General features: G+C 40.7%; 1 protein-coding gene across 1 annotated transcript; it reads left to right on the forward strand.

The window, feature by feature from the left end:
* Positions 1-15315: 15315 nt before the first annotated feature.
* Positions 15316-19261, forward strand: LOC108928360 (inhibin beta B chain). Its single transcript, XM_029247893.1, has 2 exons — positions 15316-16155; positions 17414-19261. Exons 1-2 carry the CDS (start codon positions 15729-15731, stop codon positions 18181-18183), a joined length of 1197 nt encoding a protein of 398 aa, XP_029103726.1. The 5' UTR covers positions 15316-15728; the 3' UTR covers positions 18184-19261.
* Positions 19262-24414: the final 5153 nt, after the last annotated feature.

Here is a 24414-nt window from a genome sequence, read left to right on the forward strand (position 1 = left end):
GTATCAAAATCCAAAAGTCACACTCTAATTTTGAACATAGAGAATTTATAAATCAAGGGATGCCTGTATACTATCCTGCACTGCCCTCTGCTTCAAATCAGGGGGCAAAATTTTTAAAATTTTTAAATAATATATAATAATAATATAATAATATATTTAAAATGCAAAATCAAATTTAATTTTTTTTTTTGCATTTTAAATATAGGGGGCATAGCAGCACAGTGGGTTTGGCTGGTGCCTACTGTGTGACGGGTCTGGGGTTCGAGCCCTGCTTGGGGTGTCATGCGACACACTGGTGTCCCGTCCTAGGTGTGTCCCCTCTCCCCTCAGCCTTGCACCCTGTGTTGCTAGGTAGGCTCCGACTCACTGCAACCCCGCTCAGGACAAGCAGTTGTTGACAGTGACATATTTTAAATATATATTTGCATTTGGCTATTGCTTGAAGGATGGCCATTACACAGTTGCAGATTAAGCTAACCTAAATACAACCAGCAAAATGAAAAGTACAAACACAAAAAAACACAAAATGAAAAAGAAAAAAAAAAAACCACAGATTTTGAAACAGTTTAAGAGTACAAGTTATGTCATATGTCATTAAGGGAATGTATTTAAAACCTGAAGGCTACAGGTTACCGTCTTAGACATCCAGCTGTATAAACGTTTAAAAACTGGAATTTAGCGTCTTCCGGAGTAGACTGCATCGTCATAGAAACTAATCCCAACGTTTCGTTTCCTATGTTGGAAACACCCTCGGGGTTCTGCATCGTAAACTGTTAGATGCTGTCTTCACGGATCATTGATGTAGCCTAGTACGTTGATTGAGGAGTTCGGGTATATAGTTATATAGTTTAAAAACTGGGCAAACAAGGTGCATTCATGTCAGGATAACATCTTTCATGATTACCAGACATGAATGGATTGTTTTTGTTAATCATCTTAATTATCAGACAAAATTAAGTGCACAACAAACTACTTGAAAAAGAAGCATAATTAATTTTACAAAAACATTAAGGTACAGTTTGCCATTCACAAAAAGTGCAAGTCTAAATTAAATGTAGTTCCACACCAACCATTTGACAACAGTTACCGTAAATCAACCATGGCCCCCCCCCCATAGCCAACCACTTTTTTTTTTTAAAAAAAACTGCTTATTGTGTCAGTGATTTTACTCTATGTAGTATTTTATAACTTAACACAGGATTTAAAAAAAGCCTTTAATTTCCTTCAGTTGAACTTTGTGAGTGATACGTTCTTCCTCTATGATACATTAGCTGTTCTTGCTTAGGAGACTGAAACATGTAAGCCAGTCATAACATGAGAACAAACAGACTGAAGAGCTGCAGTATACACAGAAAGTAGGGAAAAAAAGTTAACACCACACATCCAAGAATTTCAGTCATAAGTCATGAGGAAAATGCTTATAGCAGAGGATAAAAGCAGTAGCGTAGCAGACAAGGTCAATGAAAGTAAGGCGATAACGTGAAATACAAGCTAAAAAACATTTTAAATTTTATGTATTGCACTAAAGTATAGGGTAATCATGCCCTGTCTTTTTTACTTTTAAATAATTTTTTCAAAGAAAATAAGAAAAGACTTTTTGTAATGATGTGGTCAACAGACCCCAAAGCAGGGGCCAACATCATTATAGTACATTAAAAGCCTAAGTACAAAGCAAAAAATAATTTAGTTTTGAAAAAATGAAGTTCACCCTTTTCCCACATTTATGCAAGATTAACAAAGGCATCTCAATACTTCTGCTTTTTAATAGTTGGTTTGCAATTTTAGTAAACTCAGTTTACCAGTGGCAGCTGGTACTGTAGTGGTTAGAACTGTTTCCTTTGGACCCAATCCCAGAATTCCAACTTCATCTTTAGTACTCAAATAAGGTGTTCACCCAAAATTGCTCCAGTAAAATTATCCAGCTGTATAAATAGCTAAATAACTGTAGGCAGCTTAACATTGTAAGTTGCTTTGGAGAAAAGCATTAGCTAAACGAATAAGTGTACAATTTAACATATATTTGCCCCCCCTCCCAAACATGCTATTTGCTAAAACAACCTGTAAATGTTTAAAAACTATTTACAAAGCAACTAACCATATAATATTTTTTAAAGAAATTTGTTTTTAATTTGAAAAGTAAAAAAGGATCAGTGAAGGTCTTCAACAGATCTAGATGAAGTATTATATAGTCCAGATGTGCTTGAACAGAAAAATGAATATTGAACGAGAACAGAAAAATATTCAAAAGGAAACTCTAGCATTACAGGTATAACATTTGTGGAAGGAATTAGAGTATTTCACACACTGTGCTACAACATAATGCCTGTTATTTTATTCCAACATTCCACCTGTATAAATGGTTTTTTAAATAAATTCTGCCTGCTTGAAAACCAGCTGCCCCCTCATAGCTGGGTGACAGGTAGTCGTGTCCAACGCGTTACCCATAGCCCACCAGCCACCTCCACTCACCACTCTCTGGCTCGGATCAATTGCTTGTGGTGAGCAAGCGAGTGAGAGATTCAATAGAGATCGAGATGCAGTCGCAGCGCCAGCTCTCCACTGCTCAGGCAGGCAGCTAAAAATAGAACTTCAAATCTCCTGGAAAAAGGAAAACACACACACATACACCCTTCTGCTGCTAATGGAGTCTCATACAGCAGGAGATACAGACTGACTAGCCAAACTGATAAAACTAAGTAAAGGAGCATACCGGAAAAAAAAATCATCACGCATCAAGAAAATATGAGAAGCTATTATGGTTAGCACCCACATTTCATGATTATTGTATTAGTATATGTTTACATTGTGATCCTATAACTGCAACCAACGAACTGCCATCTTTGTCATTGTTACACTATTACAAGAATTACTTAGATCTTCAATGGTAATATCTGCCTATATAACAGTAATATAAAAATAGCAGATTGTCTTAAGCATCTGCACATCTGTCATCTCAATTCAGACACTAGAAAACCAAATGTAAGGATTTTAATAAAGAGGTAAACTGGCAGCGTTTCATCCTCAATCCAAAAGTTAATGCTTTGACGGCCACTGACCATGATATTCACCGTTCACTAAAAACAGTGTTTCAATATAACTGTTAAAGCTGCAATCTCTAACACACAAGGGGGCATTTAATACGACTGTCACACAGATACTAAAGACTGCTCCAAAATCACATAGTCATACCGTAAGAGTTTTAAAAATAAAAAAAAAAAAAACAGTAAAAGAATGACTTGAAGAACTTTCATTTTAATACCCCTGCCTCCACTGTCGAGGCATTTCTTTGCATTGAAGACCAAATTTGAATTTTGCACACCTCCTGACAAATTTTTCCTGGACTGTTTAACGCTACTTTAGTTTCAACAATTATCTACTGGCTAAACTGCATATAAGTGTCAGAATTTTCCCTTCCGCTGTTATCAAAGTCAAAACTGGCAAAATTTCACAGAGAAAACAACTGTATGATAGAAAATAAGAGATAAATTATCATACCCTTTGAGTTTGAATGGAATAAGTGGTTGATAACTCAGAACAAGGTAGTTCATCTGTTTCTAAAGCCAGGTGATTAAGACCAGACTAATGTTGGTTTAGTATTCACCTGAGGTAGACAGATCATCCTTTCTGCTCTGCATCCATGTTTTTCATGTACACAAATATAGAGTGTACTAGAGTATTTCTGCATAAAAATTATCTATACCCATCTATGAGTACTAAAACTGATCCAAATTATTAATACTTGACTATTTTTGTGATGAATTTCAAAGTAACAAGAGGACCAAATGATTCAAAAACTCTTCTTCACAAATAACATCATGAGTAATTTTTTCAAGGCAGTGCCATCATTTAAAGATGTATCCATAAGTCAGATTATTCTTAATAAAAGTTCATTTCACCATAAATGTTTGTTTTAAGAATATTCTATGGCTTTTTGTTAGTTAAGACTGCTGTGAGCTAGTCACATCTAAAGCCAACACGAAGAAAACTTGAGTAAACCTCATTCTAAAGAATACTTCTGAATTAAAGTCATATGCATCTTAGGTATGTTATGTAGTTTTGAATTTTCTACATATCCATCCAGGAACACATTTTGTACTAAACGCAAGTTAATGACAAATACAAGCAACGTAATATGTTACAGCAAACATCCTAGATAATTTGCTATACATATTAAGCTTCATGTAACAGATACTTAATCCAAATGTGGTATATGAGAGGTCATTTGCAGTTACAGCCACTGAACTGATGAAACAAGGTGTTGTCTTGGAAACAGAATGACTTTTCTTACATAGGCATCAGCTGCCATTTTTCAGTATAGCAAGTGCTCGATGTGAAACGTGCAGTATTTGGACTTTTTTGAAAATAAGAAAATCTGCCTCTTTATTGATTATGTCTATGACAAACATACAAAAGAAGAAAGGTCATAGGAGAACAGTTCTTGAAGCTGAGCAGACTGACATGCATGACTCAAAATCTTCCATAATACAATTTTCTGTTCCTAAAGAATGTCTTTTAGATCATACACTATATAGCAACAGGGAGTTTTACAAACAAGTTTACAAAAAAGTCTAATGAACAACCTTAAGGACATAAAACTGTAGCAATCTCAGAAGCCAAAGTTTTTCCTCATCTGGTGCAATTATGAGAAACCTCATATTTACTCAAATCTTCCTTGCTAAATGCAAAGAACAGCTGGCAGAGGAACAACTGGTAGCATAGTGGTTAAAGCTGCTGCCTTTGGACTCAAAGGTCACAGGTTCGAATCTCACCTTTAGCTGTGGTACCCTTGAGCAAGGTTTTACCCTAAATTGCACCAGCAAAAAAATACCAAGCTGTATAAATGGGTACATAATTGTAGGTAGGCTTTTCGGGACAACTATCCATAGAGTCACCATGAGTTAACATCGACTTGACAAAACAACAATTGTAGATAGATTAACATTAAGTTGCTTTGATGAAAAGCGTCAGCTAAATGAAAAGCTTCAGAGGTCCTGTAAACCATGTCAATGAATACATAATTGGATACAAGATCTGATGAGATGAAAGTATTTACTGGAGAGTCCTTTAAATGAGGGTGCATCAGTTTTCTACACCCTGTACCTTTTACTTTTTCTACACTTTTGCAAGGATCATGGGAGAAAAGTCACTCACTACGCAACATAACAATGACAAGCCTTGTAGCTATGATATCGAAAGCTAAGGAACGATGCAGTATCAGACTTATATGGCAAAGGTGAAAGCAATTTCTATGGATTTTAATAAGGTTTAAAAGAATTAAGGCAATTTAAAAATACTTAATGGTACTGCTTCTTCAAAGTCTACTGAAAAAATTACAAACTCACGGTCCAAGATAGTGAAGCCCAGAAAATGATCCCAGTTCTCAATATACAACCAAGAGTTAAGAACACAAGTTAAATGGCCTCAATCAAAACAGTAAGGTGAATGAAGGGTTAAACAGATCAAGAAACCTTGTTAAAGATAAAGGAGCAAAAGTATGTCTAAATATTCTGTGGTGACTTCACTGACAAAATATACCTTTCACATATAAATTAAAAGTGTTAATTTAATGTACCTCTATTATTACACATAAAAAGTTTAAAACCCAAGGAGCCCATATAAATCAGAAGTATCTGATTATAGAAATTGAAGTTATGGTTATAAAATACTGGGGGAGGCATTTCCGTGCCACATCAAAAAAAAAAAAAAAATCGGCAATTTTGACAATATGTCAAATTACATTATAATTGAGGGGTTAAAAAACTGAAGAACGTCTTTTTCATGGATGTACTCAATGTTTACTATGAACAGACACAGAAAACACACAGTGGAGAGTACAGCCTTTTTCTGCACAGCTCCAGATCAGTAGCTTTATCATCTAATGTACCTGCCTCATAAATACCATTAGGGCAAAAACATAGTGAATCAATGCAGCTGCAGTGATTCATAAGTGTGATCACTCATTCTTAGGTAGACAACACTGACTACTGACTGTTCTGGCTAGTCACCTGTGCATTTTAAAGAGTTACACACTGCAGAGCTGCCCCACAGTTATGTAGAGAGCTTAACAAGTGATCAAATTACTTTTGTGAAAACCTAATATGGAAGACTACCCATGGAGAAACATAAGATACCTATGTGACACCTAATTACTGATTTAAAAATCACAACATAAATTCAAATTTTAGCTATTTCTCACAGTACGCTTTTAAACAATACTTAAGGTTAAACACAAGTAAAACATGAATAACTTATCCATGAACAGATCACAAGAACAACCAAACTGCAATAACAAAACAACCTGCTTAAAGTCTGACATTTTAGTATTGATTTCAAAAGAATCTGACTGAAGACCAAAGTATTGTGAAACGGTAATTTACTCTGAAGAACTGCTGCCCTATACAGACTGGCAAATAAAAGCTGTCCCTGTAACAATGGATATTTGCCATAGCAAATCTTTTGGCCTGTGTGTACTATTATTTGGTTGGTGAAATATTAACTGGTGACAAGAGTGTGGCTTTCAAAAATGCAACTTGCAACAGTGATGCTTCCAAGTGTAACCTGAAAATAAATTAATTAACCAGCGATTTGTCAGACCTGAAGGTATTTTCAAATGCTGTACAGGCAATATAAAAAGTATATAAACAAAGAGCATATCAACCTTTAAAAATAAAGCATGCCAGATGGTAATCCGATTAACATATAAGGAATGTAGATCCAATAATTACATTTTGAGTATGTTCATCTCGTGTTACAGTTATAGCCAAATTAGCAATGTATTATTAAATAGGAATTTCGTAAGGAACAGCCCAAAACAGTACTTAACACAAGTATGTCATAATCAGTATGATCTTAAATTGTTTACCAGCTGTGATTATATAAAGTCTTACTATTTCAGCAGGATCGCAGCTCCAATTTTCATACTACATGAAAAATGTGGGAACATCTTGCAGCATAGTCGTTAGAGGTGCTGTCTTTGAAACCAAAGGTTGTAGGTTTGATTCCCACATCCAGCTGTAGTACCCTTGAGCAAGGTACTCATGCTAAATTGCTCCAGTGAGATAAGCTAGCTGTATAAATGGGTAACTAAAGTACTTTAAACACTGTAAGTTGCTTTGGAGAAAAGTGTCCGCTAAATAAAAATGTCATGTACATGTAAGTGACTAAAGCCAACTTTGGTTTTCACTATTTGAATTTCCTAACAGGAAACTGTCGTAGCTATGAAGAAAGTGACTTCAGTATATTCATCCTTATGATTTCAGACATGAATTGTGTGCTCTCTATTAATCAAAACATTTTAAGCAAAACTTGTCTACCGTGTCATTCACTGTATTTAAAAAAAAAAAGTTAACAGAACTTGGCTGTCAAGGACAAAAATCTTGCTAAGCTGATACACTGTACATTCCTTTCTTATAACCACCAACATTTTAGCTACACTGAGAGTAACCTACGCAGCCACTGTCCACACATTAAAGACAGCCTGCAAGACAAGATATAAAAATGAAAAAAAAATACAGAAGGATTTTATACACTTCTACATAGCCACATGCCTGTATACATTGCATGGCTTAAACAGACATCTAATACAGAAAGTGACAGAGTGAAATAACTCACTGTAGATGTAAAATGTATACATCAGTCTTGCAGCAGATGGAATAGAAATAATTTTAATCAATCAATGCTCAAACAGAACACTGAGTCAACTGACTGGAAAACGACAAATCAAATGCAGAGTTTGAAACGTAAGTTTCCTGAAAGAGGAGCACTGAAGCCTTTGGGCATTCGTGTCATACCACTTACTTGCTCTAACACAATAAGCACCAGTGCCAGGACAGTTTAAACTTAGAAATGTGGAAACATTATCGAACAATTTATCCAAAATCCTGTGGTTTACCTGCTTAGTAACATGCAATCTGTTCCAAGCAAAAGCATGAGCTAAAAAGCAACTGGCTAACACTGCCACCATGTTGGCTTTATAATATAAAGACAGCAGTACACACGGAACGGCTAGTTACTGTGTTCACTCACTGTGTGTGTTTCATGTAAGATTGAACTCCTGTGCATTGCCACTTGTAGATACAGTCACAGTGCGTTTCCCATTTTAGACTGGCTACAGTACCCCAATCAAGTTTACTGTAATGTAATAGTTAATTGAGTACAACTTCACCATGTAATGCCTTATTGAAAAGAAAGATTTTTCCATTTTTACCAAGAGTTTAGGCTCACTAGCTATACCACCATGGCAGGCATGTCCTCGAGGTTGTGCTTGTAGATCTTTCCAGTAACTTACTGGGCCAGTACCTCAGCTGAATAGGTTGATAAAGACAAGGTAAGATTACGTTAAGGTTCATAATAAACGTTAAGTTTATTTGCCTAACCGGAGCCCGGCTGCCCTCACGTGTAAATTTCAGTTCACAAGCTTTCCACACTGGTCTTTCCCCCAGACTTCAGTTCATTATCATTTCCCAAGCAGGAACCAAACGCGTCATCGCATCCTCCACAATGACGGAGAACTTTAACTTTCTTATGCGGGGGAAAGGGCAGCGAGAGCAGAGACATGAACAGTTCGAAGCACGTTGTTGTTGTCACACTTACCTGGAACTGTGAATTATGCCTACTCCCCATGAGGTGGAACTAATTATGAAATCTTAATTATTACCGACCGTTATACAAGATGTTTAGAGTGGTAGTTTGGGCTGTGACGCTGAGCCGACAGCCCTGGGGACACGAACACCGCCGTTAACCAGCTCTCCGGCTCTCTCCCTGGACGCGCTATAATGGCTGCCAGTGCCTTTAAGGCTCCAAGGCTGCACACGAGCGTGAGACAAGGGGGAGGAGTTCCCATTGGCCGAGCAACGCGGATCCGCGGCTCGAGCAGGCCGGTCTCTCCACGCGCCCCCGACAACCCGCGTAAATTATCCAGCACGCGCGGGGCCTCAGCGAACCGCGTGACTACGTTGGAAATACGACTTCTGCTCTGACGCGAGGCGTTTGAAAAGCGAACGTCCAGCAAAAAGCGTGGATGTTCCACCGCAGCCTCTTGGTTTCCCGAGACGGGGGCAGAGAGAGAAAACTGTTTGGGAAACGTAGTGGCTGCGCTGGCTGGCATGGCCATGGGGACTCCGCGGTGCACGAGCTCGCCGTAAACATGGAAGACATCATGTCATGTGTCGCGTTTATTTCACCCCCCTCCCTCGTTCGCTGCCAGAGACTCGGGTCTCGCGTGCTCAAAATGACTGCTCCCCTCGTGTGTGTATGTGAAGGAGAGAGGTCTCTAGTACAATAATTCAGTGTGATAGAGGACCAGGGAGCCTTGGCTGTCATCCGCGTAAATACGTAAAGTATCGTGATAAACGACGATAAATATTATTAATATAACTGATCGTGCACACACAGACACCTCGTTGTCCGCACCACAACGCTAGGCAGCCAGTAGTTTACTGAGTAGTAGCGTAGCCACTAGCACAGTACACCTGGTCCTCACCAGCGTCCAGTCAGTCAGTGCCGGCGGCGGCAGCCTGCTCCGTGCCAACTAGTGTCCGCTTATTAAGATAAAATTCATCATTTTGGCTTGAGTTGAAGTGGAACTAATAAGACGAGCGGAAAGCCCGAAGGGATACATATTAGTTAGGGAAGAGCCGTACTCACCAGGTGTAAACTCGTCATCATGATTCTTTCAAACGACAGAACTGAGCAGAAGCGAGGACTCAGGAGATTCTTGATTCCCCGGCCGCGCGACACAGCGGCCGCAGCTGAACGGCTTCGCCTTCGGGCGTCTCTCTATACTAGTAATAGTATTGTCAGCATGTCATACTAGTAGGCAGCAGGCAGCTCGTCTGCTGGTAACTTCTGGGACAGAATACGAAACGAAAGAAAGAGCGGTGCGAGCACGGTGGCCGCTGCGCTGATCTCGAGACTCTGGTCAGTTAATCGCGGCTCCTAGTGCGGAGGATAAGGCGAAGAACAGAAGCCACGCCGCATGCATAGCGAGCCAACGAGCTAAAAACACGGCTAGCTGAGCCTGGACACACACACCACCACCAGCGCCGTCTTTCACAACAAGTAGCGCCCGGAAGGGCACGACAGACAGCCGAAGGGTCCACCTGACGTGAATGTAATAAACATAAAGGTGTCAAATGAAAAGCGAAAACGACGGGGAGAACGAACACTTCAGGTTTAAAATAAAAGGTGGGGGGGGGGACAAAACACCATTCCCCTCAGGTACAGCTTCTGCGTCACCAGTTTGTGCGCTTGCGTTCTACGTCACGCATTGTGCGCCGCCGTCCGGCGTGACTCCTGCTGACGTCACTAACTCAGCGCACTGTACTGTACTGTACTTTTAAAGTAACGGTCGCGGGGCTTTTAACTATTCAGTTGTAAATGAGGTTGGAAGGGAAGTTCCGTGTAAACTAACCCATACCATAGATTTTAGCCAGCTAAAGGCTATCTGAAGACACGTGAAAACAATAATGAGACAAACACTCTTTTGAGAAACTGTGCATGGTTATGATTATGATATTCATCATGTGCTTTGATCTCTTCAAACACCCTGGAAAGTCCTGTGCTGATTAGTTAATGCTCATTTCTGTCGTGATTTTTCATTATTATTAAGAGGGGGGGATCGCTTGGTTTGTCTAGCGTGAATAAAGGGGGAGAAACAGGATATTAATAATTGGTGCATCTTCTGATTTCACTGCAAAATTTTAAATTCATAAAAGTAAATTAAATTGCCACAGTTCTTTCACGCAGTGTATCAATACCATCTTGTTCTAAAGTAACTGTAAAGCTCCAAACAAAGTCAAAGACCACATATTTAAGGCTTTTTCTGCAGAGTTTGTTGGACTAGCTTTTGTCATATTTGCTTTTCATGGCATGTTTGTATTGCTCAGAATAACTGAAAAACACGTGGACATGTGGATACTAGCTAAAACTGACATTGTAACTTGACTCCTACTGTATAAGTATAACTTCTGTAGTAGTTCTACTGTATAAGTCAACAAATAAATGAAAAAGGTCACTTGGTGAAAGCCATGACTCACCGATTTCTCCTTGCGATTAAATTCATGGCAAAGAATAAACTGTATTTGATGTATCTCTCCCTTTTAAAACTGATCCCATCTTGTAATTCTATGTATTTTATGATTCTGAAAGTCCTGTTATTAAGAGGCCTTGGCCTATTCGCACTCTTGTGTCGCCTCTTCGCAGTCGATATTCCCTCCGAGCAGCAAATCCAAAAGCGTACAGATATATGTGCTTAATGTCCAATGCTTTATATAGTTAGCTACTATAGAGGCCTGTGCCATATATATACACACATAATCATACATATGTCTATGTAGGTATGTAGGTACCTATGTATTTAACTGACTGTACTGTGTATCACATGTCTGCGCCTGCGTCTCTCCATCCGTTGGTGAAATTTTGTTCGTCGTTCTTGTGTGAAATTTAGTTTTGTCAAAGATTGTAGGTCGTTTACGAAAAACGCGTGTGCTCTTTTAACTTTTGCCGTCTGGCCGGCGCTACAGAGCACTGAGCACCAGAACAGCCAGGCACAAGAAAAGTTTCTTTCCTCAGGCCATCTACCTCATGAACAGTTAAATGCCCCCACTGGGCAATAAACATGTGCAATACACAACACTATTTATACTTATATTTATCTAACACACCATACCTCCTTTTACATTCCCTTACATTTGTATATAACATACCTGTACATACATATAATGTCTAGTGTCTATTTGTATATTGTATTTTTATATTTTTTCTATAGTTCTATTTTTTATTCACTTTTTCTATTTTTATTATCTGTGTCTTGCCACTGTCATTCTGTCTGCGCTGTGGAAGTTTTTGTTACCAAGACAAATTCCTTGCATGTGTAAACATACTTGGCAATAAAGCTCATTCTGATTCAGATTCTGATTCTCAATAAATAAATGTAAATATTTATGCACGTACATACGTTATGTCTGCTTCTGTACACAAGGTGGCGGTAGAGGGACACAATTGACTTAAAGGGCTGTAACCCCCGTAAGGGCCAGTAGGGGGCGAACACGTGCGCGAGAGTTGTTGCCCGGTTCGTCTCGTGTCGATAGACTTGTTTTTGTATTAATCCCTTTCAATTCATTGAGCATTTGGGCATCTTTCAAACATCTAATTCATCTTTAATTTCAAAAAGAATAATTTAAAAAAGATTCCAGTTATGTTGGTAATAATACTGTAGAGAGTAAATGAAGATGAATGCAGAAACATGATTAACTAAGACTTCTTTATCTCTGTTGTTCCTTTACTGTAAGGAATATGTACAAAAAGTTGAGCACAGCATAATGCTGTACGTCTTTATGCAGTTTGCACTGGAATATCATGCTTAGATTAGACCCTGACAATAACGCTGCACATGACAACCTTAAGCAATATATTTTATCTGCTTTGTTCCAGGTAAAATCCTGCTCTACCCAGTACTGGAAATGTATAGTGTGTACATTTTTAAGCCATCTTAAATAGTCCAGAATAGATGTGCCTGTCAAAACAGTTTTGTATTTTGTTCTCCTTTTGTGTTTGCTCCCAATAGCAAATACAAATAGCAATCCTGAAGGTTGTCGGTTCAAATCTCCCCTGCTGCTGTAGTACCCTTGAGCAAGGTGCGCACCCAGAACTGCTCGAGTAAAAATAACTTAGCTGTATAAATAGTTGTAGATATCTTAACATTGTCAGTTTCTTTGGAGAAAATCATCAGTTAAATGGATAAACGTATGGATCATGGATAAACAAGGACCGCGGGACTGATTTGTTGTGTATTTACTCCAAATGCAAGATACTTAGTGTAAGATAATTAAATAGACTGATATTCCAGGAAATATACATGTAAGGAATTAAGTGATTCTCTTATAAAGTCAATAGTATTTATTTAGCGTGCAAGTGATGATAATGTGTTTCTTATATCAGAATATTGGTAAACACCTCTCGTCTCGCAAGTCCTCTGGCATCTTACATCACTCACTGCATCAGCACTGAAAACAACCCCTGTTGCAATCAGGTAGATGAGATCAGCTTTGTGTGCACGCTCAGACTGCACGTCTCTTCTTAAAATACATCTAAAGCTGTGTCATAAGCATGCATACCTGTTATGTAGGAGCAATATCTTCAAACCCTTTCAAAACCCCGAAACTCTCTCTAAAATAGCACCACCTCCATAGTAAAACCGGCAGTGTTAAATAAACGCTGCCAGAGTTAATGCAGTCAGTGCGTTTCCATACGAACTCCCCTCAAAGTGGAACTAAATCCCTTGAGTTTAGTTCTCACTGATAGTTTTCGCTACGTACGTTTAATATTCTCATATGTATTCTCACAAATTGTGCAAAAACCAAACTATGTCAATATGAAGCAAATAACAGAGATTAGAGACACCTTTTGGCTTTAGAGCTACTACAGTCCTTGAAATCATGCAAAAGTTGAATTATTTACGGTGGAATAACTGATCACTGTTGAGGGAAGAAAGTCTTCTGTCCTTCAGGGAATGGAGGGGGTGGAAGTTTACCCCAAAATCTACCTGCAGTTAGGACTTTCCCATAAATGGTTCGGGATCCCCCATAGTGTGAGAGTGACAGAGAGAGTGTGTGTTCCGCTGATGTATGGATGAGTGACCCAGTGTAAGCAGTGTATGTAGCAGTGTAAGTCTTTGGGTGCTCTGGTTTCCTCCCACACTCCAAAGACATGCAGTTCAGCACCCATAGTGTGAGAGTGACAGAGAGAGTGTGTGTGTTCCACTGATGTATGGATGAGTGACCCAGTGTATCTAGCTGTGTAAGTCACCTTGGCGAATAAGGTGTGGGCTGTTAACACTACATAGTATCCATTGAAAGTCGCGTTGGAGAAAAGCGTCTGCTAAGTAAATAAATGTAAATGGTTAATGATGTTCAGCTCTGACGACCGGGTTGTATAAAATATGGTGTTTCGAAATTCACTCTAGAAATTGTGCAGCATAACATACGAGGGCAGCGTTTTCTGGGCGAATAAGGGGACATCCTAAGGACACCATGCACTTTTGGGTCCCTCTGTACACTAAAAATTGCTTAATATTTCACAGAGGTTATACGACCATTCATGCAAACACTGGACCCAGTCAATCCCAAAATATGGTTGTAAAAATTGGTATTCCATATCTAGCACGATGGTCAACAGCTCGAAATCAATATGGTTTCATGGCATCCTTTGGTTTTCTCCAAACGTAATTTTGTCAGAATGTAGAAAAAGGAAGAAAAGATGCCTCATCAGACCATACTGCTTTGTCCACTGCTCCGGGGTTCAAGTGTATCGCTACCCTTTTTGTTGAAACTGGGTCAAAGAGGTGTTGATCCAGTTCTATGGTAGTTTTGGGGCTGCTGATTTGTAGGTTACAGCTGCTCATCCAGCGTGCATCTGTCCCCGTGCGCGATCTTTGAAATCAAATGTCGCCCTTTTCTGCTTCATCTCTGTTTCTCCATGGTTGACATATGGCCGTTTTGAATTTTGACACCGCGTAATGTTTGCAGTTTCTGGGAAGAGCGCACCTGCAATTCCATTAAGGAACTTTGGGCCTTTTTCAAACTGATAGCTGTGTCATAGATCTGTAGATACGCTTCTGTATCGCAGCGTCCGCTTCCATGGCACTTTTACAGCTCACACACGTGGGTTTTCAGCTCGGTGGCTCACATGCGTCGCCGCTTCTTTTTCATTCAGCTGCTCGGAAGTTTCAATCCTTGGTGTCATGTTTGCAACACTGTTAAAAACAAAATGGAAATTCCAAAAAAGGAAAAGAAAAAAAAAAAATACACTCAACTAATGATGGAGCATCCATACACAGCAGAGTATATACAATACAAAAAATCCAAAATCCAAGTTTTGCAAAATAATTGAGCATTTTTATTGTTTATACTACATCATGATGTTTACACTTGGGCTGAACTGTTTGACCACAGTACCCTGGCAGAAATGACTGAGATGTAAAGCATTATTTTGCAAAACAGTGCGGTACTATAAATGATCTACATTTGCCCTTCTCACCCTGCCTCTGTGGCAGATTGTCACCTGTCCCAAACCAACAGATTCATTGCATCATGTTTGCAGTGATACACGTGTTTCTCTCCAGGCTCCGAAGCCGGCTGCGCGCAGGCAGAAAGTGGAAAGGAGAAAGGTAAGTGGAACAAAGAGCAACGCGTTCGTACTTTGGATTCGAGCGCTGACTAAACCTTCGGCGCGCTGCCATGTGCCGCGGTGCTTCGCTGCGACGCGCGCGCGCTTAGCGGTCACGATCTGTACCCGAGTCGCGCACGTCCCGGCGATTCCCAGCCAGACGAGGTCATGCGCCACGTCGCGGTGCCAACTTTATCACCTTATCATCATCGCGCCTCCCCGCACCTGTCCTGTGTGTGTCTGTGTGTAATTCCTCCCGAGGCACCCATGATTGGTGCGTCCCGCCAACGTGTCACAAGTTTGGCTGGATTACTCCAGATCTCCTCCGATCTCCGCTCTCGCTTGCTGAGCTTCTTCTGCCGCGGGACGCTTGAGTCGAGTCACCTGGGCGGCACGTGCGGCACCCGCGGGCGCATCCATCCATCCATCCATCCATCCATCCATCCAGCTCCCGGAGAAAGTTTTCTTCATCTGAGTTCTTGTTCTTCTTCGTCTTCTTCTTATTCTTCTTCTTTTCCTTCTTCTTGCCCTCTCCCTCAACATCCGCAACGAACATCATCATCATGTTGTCCACCGCCGACACGCAGACGGTCGCGGGTCCCCCGACGGGCAGCGCGCCCTCCCGGCTCCTGACGGCCCTGCTGCTGATGGCTGCGCTCGCCGCGGAGGGGATGAGCGCCGCCACCACCGCTGGCGGCTCCGGCGGCTCCGGCGGCTCCGGCGGCTGCGCGTCCTGCGGCTTGCCGGCCATGGAGAAGGGCTCCGAGGAGAAGCTGCTCGTCGAGATCGCCAAGCAGCAGATCCTGACCAAACTGCACCTGAAGGAGCGTCCCAACATCACGCACGCGGTGCCTCGCGCGGCGCTGCTCGCGGCGCTCCGCAGGCTGCACGCGGCACGCACGAGGCAGGACGGCACGCCGGAGCGGGACGGCAGCCTGGCGAGAGCCAGAGATCAGCAGGGCTACGAGATCGTGAGCTTCGCGGATCTGGGTAAGAAACGAACGGCGTCCCGACCCGACCCGACCCGACCCGACCCGCCCTTCGCGTCGGCTCCGTCTCTCATTACTTCACTTTCCAGTTTCCTTGCTACGCCGCCGGGTTGCAGGGCTGCTCTCTCTCTCGTCATCGGAACGTTGTCGGTTCGAATCCCCTTCCCGCTGCGGTGCAGGCAGGCAGGCAGGCAGGCAGGCAGGCACCCTCAAGTGATCATACAGGCTCTAGGAAAGCAAAAGGATACATCGGCCTGGGTGAAGTTAACACGATTGCTTCACAAAAACGCAGCAGCCTCGCAACCTCGAGTTTACTCCCCTCACTCAGTCTCAATCTCATGAGTTAGTGGGTGTCTCTCCAACTGCTCTGATGACTTAGGTCCGAGCCCGACCTGTACTCTACTGGAACCCTTATTTCACAGCTCTATGCATGCATTAGACCTCCATGGAGATGGCCAGGGCTTTCTGGAATACTGGGGACACATCCACCTGCTACACCTACACTTGTGTGGACTCCCTGGAGAGCATTCTTGTCATAATAAGTCAATACCAGTGCTGCTGCTGCTGCTGCCGCTGCTGCCTGTAGACCCAAAATTTGTCGGTTCCACTTCCAGCTGTATTCCCCTTGAAAAATTGCTCCAGTAAAATTAACCAGCTGTAGAAATGGGTAAATAGCTGTAGGTAGCTTAACGTTGTCAACTGTTCTGGAGAACAGCGTTCCGTAAATGCAAAATCTTGTGAGCCGGGAGAGAAAAAGGCGAATGCGAAAAACAGAGGCGAACTCCATAAAGAGCGACCGGTGATACCCATGAACCCGATGACCTTTCACTTGTGCTGATGCACAGAAGCCGCTATACACGCATGGGCAGGGTCACGCTCATCATCAATTACTCGTGTCATCCTTGCCTTAAATTATCCAGTGACCGTGCCTGATAAAAACGGAAACGGAGACAATTGACAGTTTTGTCTTAAAGAACATCGTCCTGTAACGTCAGCAGCTCAAACAATCCAAAAAGTTGCCAGTTTTGACCATTTTTATATCGCGTGGTTTATGGTATATACTCGGTAGATAATGCACCACAAAACGGATCTCTATCAACTATGAGTTGAAATAAACTCAGATCACTGTCTGATAATGTATTAAACTCTGCAAGGCTTGATTAAGAGTAAATTTGTTGATTTAGAGTAAAGCTAGAGGAAACTGTTCCTCGCTCTTTCTTGTAATTGTCTGACTTTGTCTTTTTTTTTCCTGGGTCCAGATGACATAGACTCCAGCGGTACCCAGCCCAGGCTGGCCTTCCAGTTTCTGCAGGAGCGTGGTCACAGTGTGCAGGTACTGCAGTCCTCACTGTGGCTCTACGTGCATTCTGCAGACCCCCCGCTCAAAGACTCTCGCACCTCCGCTCAGATCTACCTCTTGGGGCAGGGGGGTGCAAATCGAACTCTGGTGTTCCAGAAGACACTGGAGGTCCAGAAGGACAGTTGGCACACCTTCCCTATCACCCACACCCTGCAGGCCTTCCTTGACGGAGGCCAGCGGAGACTGCAGCTGGAGGTGAACTGCAAGGCAGGTGAGCAGGACCTCTGTGCGCAGGGCGGGTCTGCCAACACGTCCCACCAACCGTTCCTGGTGGCGCAGGTGCGCCTGCGCGAGGACGAGTCCAGGCACACCCTGAGGAAGCGCTCTCTGCTCTGCGGCGATGACGTGACCATCTGCTGCAAAAAGGAATTTTACATCAAGTTCAAGGACATCCAGTGGCAGGACTGGATCATTGCACCAGACGGCTACCACATGAACTACTGCATGGGCCAGTGCCCCCACCACCTGGCCGGCTCCCCGGGTATAGCGTCCTCCTTCCACGCCACGGTTTTCAGCCAGCTCAAGGCCAACGGCATCAACACAGCCGTGTCTTCCTGCTGCGTCCCCACCCAGCGCCGGCCGCTCTCCATGGTCTACTTCAACTCGCAGCACAGCATCGTCAAGGCCGACGTGCCCGACATGGTCGTGGAGTCGTGCGGGTGCACGTAGACGGGGCGAGACCTGTGACTGATAGACACAGAGTGTCGGTGTCGGTGGGAGTGCGGTTTTGGCATAGGCGGAAATTTACCTGCTGCTTTCAATGTCTCTACACACGTGCTGTCAGATTCTCGAACGCACGCTGTGTGGCGTGTCGTCGCTGGCCAGCAATAACGCTAAAAACGAAGGGCCCAGTGTACATTTGATAGGGAAGACGGCGAATCGTCACAAGCAACAAAAGCTTAAATGCAATATGCAGCCAAAAAGGAGTCTCTTCGCTGTAGTAAGACTCCGCTCTCCTCAACCTTTCTGCCGTAAAGATTAATGCAATTGTTAATGCTACGTTTTTTTGTATGTGATTTTTTTAGGGCAGTTCCTTGCGTAGAAAGCATTTTAAAACGTTACTACTCTGAGTAAAAAAAGCGCAGTGCCTGAGTTAGGGAGGAATTTTTCAGAAGAGATCCTTACAGGAATGACCAGGTTGAGGAGATGCAGGGTGCAGGTTTTCGGCATTGATGAAAGCTCTTTGTTGCATTGATAAACCCAACGCCATACATGTGTGCTGCTGCATGTGAAGCCTCACGCTTGAAAGGATGGTAAAATTGCAGTGCCAGTTAACCTCTTCTTGTGTTTTTTTTTTTTTTTTTTTTTAATATCGGGTCTTGCCACTCTTTGCTGTGATGAGCAACATACTGGTAAAAGTGTGACGTTTTCTCTCATCAGCTTATTATTTAATCTCATTACAGCTCCAGTTGTAAAATGCAGAACATGCAACGTTACTGCATGCAAAATGCAAGGGCCAAACAGAAATACGTGTAAGTGCCTTTTCCCTTTCACTTCATCAAAACTGGGAAATAGGGAACAACATGAATTAGTTCCTTCTTTTCTGACTTTGATTTCCCAAATCTGGAAAATCTTAATAAACTTAAAATTTTAGTGGAGAATCTCCTAAAGCCAGGTGTAGCGCACAGATTTTTATTGCCTCGGCTTGGTCAGCACTGCCGTGCCACAGTAATTTGTTCATTCTTTAAAGTGGAAATCATGTGTGTGGTAGAAAAACGGAAGTTGTGCAGATGCAAAAAACAAGTGAACCCCAAGTTTCGCTGATTAAACCAAGTAGGTAAATAGAATCAGGTGTGTAAATCATAATCATTTATTCATTTTATTTCTTCATTTTTATATTTTATACAAGAATAATGACCATCCCTATAGGGTTCACATGCTTTCAAGCAGCACTGTGAAAACACGAATGTGTCTTCTCATTTTTATCCTCAGCATCAGTGTAACAGAGACAATGGATAAAATAACGTTACAGTTACGAGCTACGAAGACCACCAATCTTCTCGATAATTTCCAACGTTACAGTATTTCCTTGTGTCGATGTAAACAATGAATAGGAACTTTTAAATGGATTGAAAAGGCACTTGCACTGTATTATTTGCTCAGATTCTCAGTTAGGCAATTCGCTCCTGTCGGCACAAACTCCAGGCTGTTACTCAATGGAATATGTAAACATTTGGCTATTGCCACAGTGTCAGGAAATGTGAAGGTCCGCTAGGCTTAACAGTAAACTGGCAAATTACTCAAGCACGTCAGTATCTTCCTTTTCCAAGGTCTAAAGTTTCGGGGGTGATACGTCAATACGACATCCTGGATGAGAATACGATCTTTCTTCGACAGAGTGTTCATAAGTACGTGGGTTAGAGACGTAAGATCTAAGCAGTCGTCCACTTTCTTCCAAAGATTTTATGCTGGACGGACAAGGACGTCTGCAAGACGCTCGGAGATATAGAGTTCCTTTTGGTTTCCGCTTCATGCGTGCAAAGCTGGCTTTCCATCACACCCCAAGTGCAGTTAGCGCAAAATTACTCAACCGTTTTCTGTCCAGCTGTAAACATCTAGGTCTTTTGTCCTTTTGTCTATTCTTAAGCACTTCCTTTCCCTGACCTTCATGTAAAAATTTGGTCTTTGTGTTCAGCTATGTTTATTTGTGTTCATGATGTATGCATATATATATATATATATATACACATAGCATGTACTGTATGTGGACTGTATATGTTTGCATATATATGTGTTTATATATATATGTGTTTGCATATATACAGTATATGTTTCGAATGAAAGGATGGTACTCAGCGCAGTCTTGGCCAGTTTCTTACCTGTAATGGGACTGACTGAAAACCAAAATGCTGAAAAGCTGTTCAGTTGTAGAAGGCATTTCACACTTAGTATACATTGAAGTTAAAGATGTGGAGAATAACATTTACAAATAACTTTTTCATTTATGAACTAACTTACAGCAGTGAGTCTGCGGGTATAAATTCTGCCAAGGATCCTGCCATATGAGTTTGCGATTAAATGCAAAGTGAAGGTAACTTTTTATTCTTGTTGACACTGCATTGCAAAACATGCTTATATTATTGCTTCCATAGGCTCTTCAAGATGTTTTGAACATTTTTCTAGCAAGCAATGATTTCTGCATGTGCACTTTATTTATTTTCATGTTATTTAGCAATTTTATGCTCATTTTAGGAAAAACAGTAATTTGTTTGTTATGTTTGCCATTGTTTGGTTTGGGAAAGTGGAGAAAATTATGACACAATATTTTATTTTCAAAGCAATTGTTATTTTTTAGTATTATGAATTGCACCTGTATACTGTAACTGGTAATGATACGGCTAGTCTTCCGATACACATCTTCAGTACTTAATTTCTATTTTTTTATAATATCTTGTTTTCATACATTATAAAATAATTGATTGTATGGAGATTATAAATACTGTATTCCAACATATCCTACTGTACTGTATGTCACATCTATGCTGTAAATTTGTATTTTTTAATAAATATATTTTGACTTTACAAACTGTTATGTGTCATCTGTGAGAAAACAAAAAAAAACATATATCACTATTTTAAAGTGATTTTATGTTCATTTATGGGTTTTTGGTGGGCAGCATGTAGTGATAAGAGCTGTCACCTTACAAAACCCAGGTTCAAATACTGCCTCCTGCTCCAGTAAAAATGTCATCACTGAATAAATTGGTAAATTTTAGTAAGCAATCAATGTAAGATGGAGACAAAAGAATAAAAAAACCAATTTTAACATTATAATTTCCTAGAAGAGAAATGTCTTATCCATGATAGCATTTGTTTCAGCATTGGACTCTTTTTAATCAGTGTCCTGTTTAACATATGACTTATTTCTACCAGTTTCCTTTAGTGTCATAAATAATAATAAACTTTAGGATAGCTTTTGTGTCCCTGACTAGATGCAGAATCATTATAAATTGTTCCATTTTAGTGATTTCCTTATAGTACCTTTGAGCATGTTACCAGAATGGGGGGGCGGGAGTGTAGAGATTATTTCCACAGCAGATGAAGAAGATGAAGGGGATTCATTAAAATTGCTTAATTTTATATTAAATGTGAACATGTGGGTAGGGGGTGCGGTGGCGCAGTGGGTTGGACCACAGTCCTGCTCTCCGGTGGGTCTGGGGTTTGAGTCCCGCTTGGGGTGCCTTGTGGCGGACTGGCGTCCCGTCCTGGGTGTGTCCCCTCCCCCTCCGGCCTTACTCCCTGTGTTACCGGGTAGGCTCCGGTTCCCTACGACCCTGTATGGGACAAGCGGTTCTGAAAATGTGTGTGTGTGTGTGTGTGTGTGTGAGCGTGTGAGCGTGTGATCACATCCCAGAACAAAGGTTCAAGTGAACCATTTCCCACTGTCATGTTTGAAAACATCAATATGGAGCGGAAAGTACTGTCATTTTTATATTAAATAACACATAACATTTTTAGATTAGTCTTAAATTATATAAAGTACTGGTCATTGTGTAACATCAGATCTACACAATTAACAAACTTGTGCATATGAATATTTTATAAATGAGGTCCAAGATCCTTTAATAAACTGAAGATAATTGTTCAATATATCAATGTCTCTCTCACACACACACACACACACACACACACACACACACGTCTACAACTACTACTTGTACCGAGCAGGGTCGCGGCAAACCGGAGCCTATCCCGGCAATGAAGGGCGCAGGCTGGAGGGGGAGGGGACGCACCCAGGACGGGACACCAGTCCATCGTATCAATGTCAGTGAATCTAAATTGTTTCACATTTTCTGTGTTACATAGATCTTGATTTTACCAGTCGGGCTTTCTTGTTTATCTCATAGATAGATAGATATGTTTATTTTTCTACATAGTTAAAAAAAACTAAAAGCAATCATACTTGTGCATTTAGTAAACATTAATGTGCTGCTCAAAGAAAGTGTGCTCGCACTTTGGTATTGGTAACATCTGAGCAGTAACAGTTGCAGTATTGGTAAGATATATTTGTATTTGAATTTATTGCGTTTCTATGTTACTATTTCATACAGTAGTAAACGTTGACAACTTGAAGTGTTGTCCCACTATGTGTACTTTATTTCAGCCATCTTCACAAGATCCAGCACCTGTTGTAAAAATGTTTTTTTCATTAGTTTGATGAGCATGTATTATTTCTTTGGTTTAATTTTAATTTCACATTTTATTTGAAATATTGGAAAAATAAATACATATTTAAAATGTAGAATTTTATTATTTTCCTTGAGATGTATCAATATTTTAAATTTTAAAACCCAATATTTATAACAATTTCAAACAATTTTCATTCATCAGCTTTGCCCCGTTTTTCATAATTGTTTTATAAAACAATAATTGTGCATACTACTAGATATTTTAATAAATATAGTAACAGTACAATACTATTATATATTTTAAATTATCACATGCAGATATGTTTTAGAGAGATGAGATATTCTTAGAAACATTCCTTCCAAAAATCTGAGTTAAAGTGAATTCGTTTTATACCTGTCAGACTGACACACCTATAAAAGAAATTTAAAGAAATTTACATTCTAAACTAATACAATTACAAATAAACTGTTACTTGTAACATTTAACAAGGGAGTATTTATTAAACACATATTGGATATCAGTATCTCATGCATAGCCATGCACAGTTTTATATTCCAACAATGGAGCTTTACATAAATTATAAATCTGGGATAATTTGAAAAATTTTGAGAGATGACTGAAATCTAATTTCATACATTTGTATAAGGACAACTCATTATTACCAGAATAGAATAAAATCAATAATGTCTGAAAGGCAAAGACCGTATTTGCTCGGACAAATAGTAGAAGTGTTTTTTAAGGACTGTCTGTATTTGCCTAGTAAACAGTTGTCACACTGTACTGGCACAATCACTGCAAGAGTGCCTACTGATCAGCCGAACCACAGCACAGGGACAGATGTTTTATAACTGAGGATGCAACAAAATGATTATTTAAATCATTTTAAGCAAAATGTTTCATTCTTCTTCTAGTAAATATCTTTATGTGAGCTCTAAGTTACTTTTTATAGAATACTTCCCAACAAGGCTTGAAATGTTTAACATGTTGATGCTTTCACCCATTACCTCATTTTTGTTAACCACTGGTCCAAATAGGGTCATGGTGGTCTAGAGTCTATCCCACAGGGACAGGGCACAAGGCTAGTGAGCATACACCTTGGATGAGATGCCACAGGGTACACACACTCATTCCCTCACACTCACACATACATACACACACACTATAGGAAATTTAGAGTCAGAAGAAATGAAGACAGCACATGAGAAACATGAAAAAAACTGCATCGGCAAAGACAAACGGTGGTCAAAGTCAAAGTTCACCGACAAGGATGGACACACTTCTCTAGATAGTTGCTAAATGCCACAAAAGTGCAGCCTCAAAAATGACCAGAGAACTGAATCAGCACCTTTGTGACTCAGTCTCAACAAAACCTGTGTGTTGTGAGTTTCAAGGAGCTGGAATTTATGACAGGGCCATCATTTGGAAACCTCTTTTATCCAAGACCAGTGCACAAAGAAGCATAACCGGGTTTAAGGAGCACAAGACCTGGACCCAAAAGAAAAAAGTTATAATGTCTGATGAGTCGTATTTTAGGCAATTTTCTACATTCGGACAGGTTTATATTTAGAGAGATCCAAAGGATGCCTTCAACCCACAATGTCTGTTGCCAGCTGTTCAACATGATGGGGATCCGTAATGGTATGAGCAGCCATCGTGTGGGAGACATTATGTCTGATGATTGCTCCTCTGCACGGTTGTATAAACATCAAGAAATATAAGGGCATTTTATAAAAACAGGTGCAACCTATGCGTAACATTATGGCCCCACGG

The sequence above is a fragment of the Scleropages formosus genome, chromosome 22 (genome assembly GCF_900964775.1).
Source record: "Scleropages formosus chromosome 22, fSclFor1.1, whole genome shotgun sequence".
NCBI classification, from domain to species: Eukaryota; Metazoa; Chordata; class Actinopteri; order Osteoglossiformes; family Osteoglossidae; genus Scleropages; species Scleropages formosus.

Bases quoted from the DNA above. Each gene is read 5' to 3' on its own strand.
- LOC108928360 (XM_029247893.1), top strand. From the start codon at position 15,729: ATGTTGTCCACCGCCGACACGCAGACGGTCGCGGGTCCCCCGACGGGC. The intron at 16,156-17,413 runs GTAAGAAACGAA...TCCTGGGTCCAG, and splicing joins CGTGAGCTTCGCGGATCTGG to ATGACATAGACTCCAGCGGT.